The sequence below is a fragment of the Manihot esculenta genome, chromosome 9 (assembly GCF_001659605.2).
Source record: "Manihot esculenta cultivar AM560-2 chromosome 9, M.esculenta_v8, whole genome shotgun sequence".
Lineage (NCBI taxonomy): Eukaryota > Viridiplantae > Streptophyta > Magnoliopsida > Malpighiales > Euphorbiaceae > Manihot > Manihot esculenta.
In genome coordinates this window covers 6,218,022-6,223,071 of record NC_035169.2, presented here as the reverse complement: position 1 = coordinate 6,223,071, position 5,050 = coordinate 6,218,022, and the positions used below count along the sequence as shown (strand labels likewise).

Sequence of the window (5,050 nt, the reverse complement as noted above, 5' to 3'; positions counted from 1 at the left end):
TGACATAAAATCACTGTTAGCCGGTACACTTCAGTATATTTCTGTTATACCTGTAATCACAGGATCTCCAATCAGTTAATCCAGCAAAATTTTTTTATCAAACAGTCGATTATCAAAAATTATTATATTTATTTTTATTTTTTTATTTACAGTATAAATATAAAAAGAAACTGTCACATAAATAAAAATATATAATTTTTATATTACTTTAAGTTCTAAACAATTCTTTACATTCATTATATTCTCTAGTTTATTTACTTTAATGTCGGAGTGAGTACCATAAATATTCATTAGTATTATCTGATATCCTCTTTCTCATATATTTTATTCAATTACAGTATAATTTCTTTTTAATATCATAAATAAATGAGTGTTTATAATTTATTCATACCTTGATTTCACGGTGAATCGGATTTAGACAAAATTTCTGCATAGGATAGGATGGGTTAGGTATGTAGATGTAGAGGAGAAAGTGGGGCATGAAATGTGTGGTAGGGTTTAGCATGGGTAAGATATTGATTGTGAATAAATGCAGGTGGTCTCTAAGATTTATAAATGAATGAATGTATGTGAAATGTTTGGTTGATATGGATTATTGTATATATTGCAGGGAACAGTGTAGAGAAATCAATTACAAAACCCCACATGTATGCCCATCAGCTTGAACAATAATGTCAGAAGTTTCCAATTTATCAACTTTGTTATTCTCATTTGATATTTTTATTTTTATTTTTTTAAAAAATTTATGTATATGCTCATGCTATTAAACCCAAGAATTTTTCTCATTTTATTTTGTAAAAAAAAAAAAGATATTTATTATTTTGTTTCTTTATACTCTGGGTAATTATTATTGCATGTTGTGAGGAATGCAGAGATATGGATTTAAGAGAGAGATGGTCAAAGAGAGGCATTGATATGTCGTTTCAATGTACAGTAAATCCCCTCTGAAGAGGTCTGCATGCACTGTAGGAAGCATCAGTCTTTGTTGCCAAATTGCCCAACCAATAGAACTTGCCCTCCACACTCTTATGGTTTTTGCCTTGTTTTTGCCCATCCTCTCTCTCTCACATATACGGAGAAGGCTGCCAACCAGATCCAATAAAAAGAGAAAAAAATCAAGAAGAAGAGAAAAACGAAGGCAAAAAAATATCTATGAAAATTTATTTAAATTCAATTTTTATTAAAATATTTATTTTTTTTTTATAGAAACCCACATATTTTTATCTTTTCATAATGAATTAAATTTAAATAAAAATTATCCTTAATTATTTTTATCTTTTGAATTTTCGTAACAATAGTGAATCTCAAATGGTATTTGTTCCATCCATCAATAGACATATCTCCACTAAGCAAAGCCAAAAAAAAAGGGCATCATATGCACTTCCCTCAAAAAAGCTGATGCATTTGCAGCATGAAAAGCCTATCTCAACTACATTTGGAACAAAATATACTCACCCACTCACTTATTCACCTCTCTTGTATTATCCATTCATCTTTCCCTTTCTTCTTCTTCTACATTCTTCTCTTCCCATTTCCCAACTCTATGCATTACATGACAAATTACATTTTTACACATAAATATTCCATGGAATTCATCATCCATGCATACATATTTATATCATCATCATCTAAGACCAGAAGATGTGACCTTCTTGCTTCATGGAAGCTTCTCTTGACTAATTCAAATTTCGCCGGACACATTCATTAAGAGCTAAACGCTCCCTCTCCATGCTAGAGTTCAAATTCGAAACCATTAATCAAGGGATAATATATTGTTGCTAAACCATCTCACTAGGGTTTGAACTTGAAACCACTTATCAAGGGACAAGATGCTACCATCTCATCTCAACGCAGGCTTGGGGACTAGGGAATTAATTTCAAGCATAGTTCTATGTTAGTCAATAACAATTTTTCATCATAATTTTTAGGTTGAAAATCATGAACCATAGATCTCACTGTGTGTCTCTACATGCACAGAGTTTCTCATTGTGAACCTGTGAAGTGTTTTCACATTTGCAACTGTATTTTCACCTAAAGTACAAAGATTCAGGACTTTCAAAGTAATAACAAAAAAACAAAAAGGAAAGACAAGCCATCAAAAATAGTTGAAAAGAAAATTTATTTACAGAAGTTAATTACCCTAACATGATGATCAATTATTTTTAGAATCCTAGAATTCTAAAAAGGAAGAAGGAAAACTAATAACGCATAAGACTAAAAGAAAGAAAGAAAGAAAGAAAGAAAGAAAGGTGGCTTTCCAAGTAAATATGGATGCTTTTACAGTTCTTACTTCAAAAGCCTGAGCTATATATATATGAATTCCACTATAAGATCATTAAAAATAAATTAAGATAATTCTTTTGCTAATGATCTTCTACTTCACTGCATGGATTCATTATCTTGTTCTACTTCAGATGCAGGTTCATCTTCTTCTTCAAATCCATCGATGCCATAAGCTGCATGGCCATTTCCAAAAGCTTTGATATGATCTTTAAGTGATCTCTTGTGCTTAAAATCAGATCCACAAATACAATACCAAAGCTTGCCACAGTTCTTCTCATGGGTTCTCCAATCTCCCCTCACTGCGAAAGATTTACCACATTTTCTACACATGAAAGGCTTGATTCCATGTTTTCTCCTGTAATGTGTTTGAAGGGTTCTAAAATCTTTAAGTGGCTTGGCTCTTGGGTGATCAATGTTGTTTCTGCAACCAGGAGCACAGCAGTAACAAGGAAGCCTAAGCATTCCTGTGGGTTGAGTTCCTCTTAGAGATTCAGGCCCTTTTCTGTACTGAGATCCATGCCCCCACATATGCATCTACAACAATTTCAATCACAATGCATTGAATTATAATTTGTTGAAAACCAACAAAACAAAAATTACCCAAGAAAATAGAAAAGCAAAGACAAAATGGGAGTGCTTTCTAATCATACACTAAATCCAAAGCAAAAAATTTTTGGAAGCATTTCAACCTCATATAACAAAAGCAGGATTTACTGGTACATACAAATCTTAATCATCTTTACTCTAAAATTTTTGAATTGAAAAAGATCATATTTTGAGTTCAAACAGAATTATACTAATTGTTTTCTGAATATATTTATATTTATTTGTATGGATAACAAAGGCATAATTGTAAAGCAAAGCCTTTTACTTTCTTTTTGTAAAGAACAATTGCTGTGATTTTGTTTAAATTTAAAAAAGAAAATAAAATGAAAAACACTACATAAAGATAAATGAATTTGCTTTGGTGAAAGTATGGACACAAAATTTTTCTTTTTTCTCCCTTTTTTCTCCTACCCAAAATGATAGATCACTGGCTAGGTTTATTGATCTTGCTATAAGATCAGCATAAATTGCAGAGAAGAAGGGAAGCTGCTCTTGCAAATTAATTAATTATTAAAAGAGAGAAAGAAGAAAAAGACTTAAAAAGTTTAATCTTGTGTACATTTCTTAGTCTCAATAAATAGAGATAGAGATATTGAAGATATAAAATTTTCCTTCTGGTGGGGTTTTGATGTCCTTGAAATCTTTGTTGTTTAATTTATTATTTGATTGAGATGATCTTAGACCCTGATAGAACTGCAAAATTTTCAGTTCTACACACACAACCTGTCATTGTTTAGAGCACAAACTTCTAAGTACTAAAGGCACAAGGAACATTGGTTGAGTTGTTTCAATCACATAAAGCAAGGTACTGATCTTAGTCTCAGTTTGATCAGAAAGACTCATTGGAAATCCAAAACCCATAACCATGCAAAAAAAAAGAAAAAAAATCAAGAAAAACCAGAAAATAAAATATGGTTTCCAGAAAACCATGAAGAGAAACAGAATCTGATTTTTCCTCTTTTGAATCCAAGCATACTGGAAACAGTACTTAAAGATTCAAATCTGGAAACAAAGTCATGGGCTCTTTTTCTTTCTTTTTTTTTTCCCCTTAAAATTTAAGGAAAAAAAGGGCTAGAAAGGAGGAGTCTTTAGAGAGAGACATGAAATTTACCTGCATGTTGTTGTATCTGTTGAATGTTTTGCAGCAAACAGGACATGAAAACTGAGTTGGACCAATCAAAATCTGTGTAGGGGTAGGGATCCAATACTGACCCTTATTGAGTCTACTCATAGGGAACACAGATTCATCGCCGTCTCCATCTTTATCAGTGATCTCCGACGAAGAAGACAACACAGAGGCCATCTCTGCAGCACTAGGACTTGGCAACCCTATATGCAGTGCAACAGTAACAGTCTCATCATCATCTTCATTGTTAACACTAGACGAAAACAAACTCATCCCACGATCTTTGTCAGTGCAACTCATTTGCTCTTGATCTTCATCGTCACCTTGTTCTTGTTCTTTGTCATGATCCCTTGGTGGGCTTAATCTCAAGAGGGGTAGGGCTTCTCTGAGAGGAGGAGAAGGAGGTGGATTTTGATAGTGAGGAGAAGGAGTCTGATTTTGGTTTAGAGTAAAGGGATTTGTGTACAAGTTGTGATGAGTGTAGGAGAGCTGTGGAGGAGGAGTTGATGGGGTTGGATTCAGAGATGGGGATTGGTGATGAAGAGGGTTATTATTATTGAACTTGAACCAACCAGTGAAGAAATTTGAGTAAGGGTCAGCCATGGTTGAAAAAGTTTGTGAGAGGAATAGTTTTGCTTGGTGGGTTTGCTTTTATAGAGAGAGAGAGAGAGAGAGAGAGAGAGAGAGAGAGAGAGAGTACAAGATGACTGAAGAGAGTTTGATGGTGGAGACTGCAGAGTGGAGAGAGAGAGAGAGAGTTCACTGGTACTGCATAGAGTAAAGGCGAGAGAGAGAGAGAGAGAGAGAGAAAATCACCTTATCAAAGAAAGGGTATAAGAGAATAGTGTATTATATATTATTGTAGGTTCTTTTCATTATTAGAATGAGAGATTCTAAGCATTTAATTAATTAATATATATATTTTATATATATTAAAATTATAATAGATTTATTTATAAAAATATAATGTGTCTAGGATAAAATTTTTTTAATTAATAATTTTATAGCTAAATTATTATTTTTTTATAAAATTAG

The 5,050-nt window shown here is 32.6% G+C and overlaps 1 protein-coding gene across 1 annotated transcript; it reads right to left on the bottom strand.

The window, feature by feature from the left end:
* Positions 1-2,102: 2,102 nt before the first annotated feature.
* LOC110622198 (zinc finger protein WIP2) lies at positions 2,103-4,829 on the bottom strand. Its single transcript, XM_021766622.2, has 2 exons — positions 4,001-4,829; positions 2,103-2,817 (listed from the first exon to the last, which is right to left on the bottom strand). Exons 1-2 carry the CDS (start codon positions 4,616-4,618, stop codon positions 2,380-2,382), a joined length of 1,056 nt encoding a protein of 351 aa, XP_021622314.1. The 5' UTR covers positions 4,619-4,829; the 3' UTR covers positions 2,103-2,379.
* Positions 4,830-5,050: the final 221 nt, after the last annotated feature.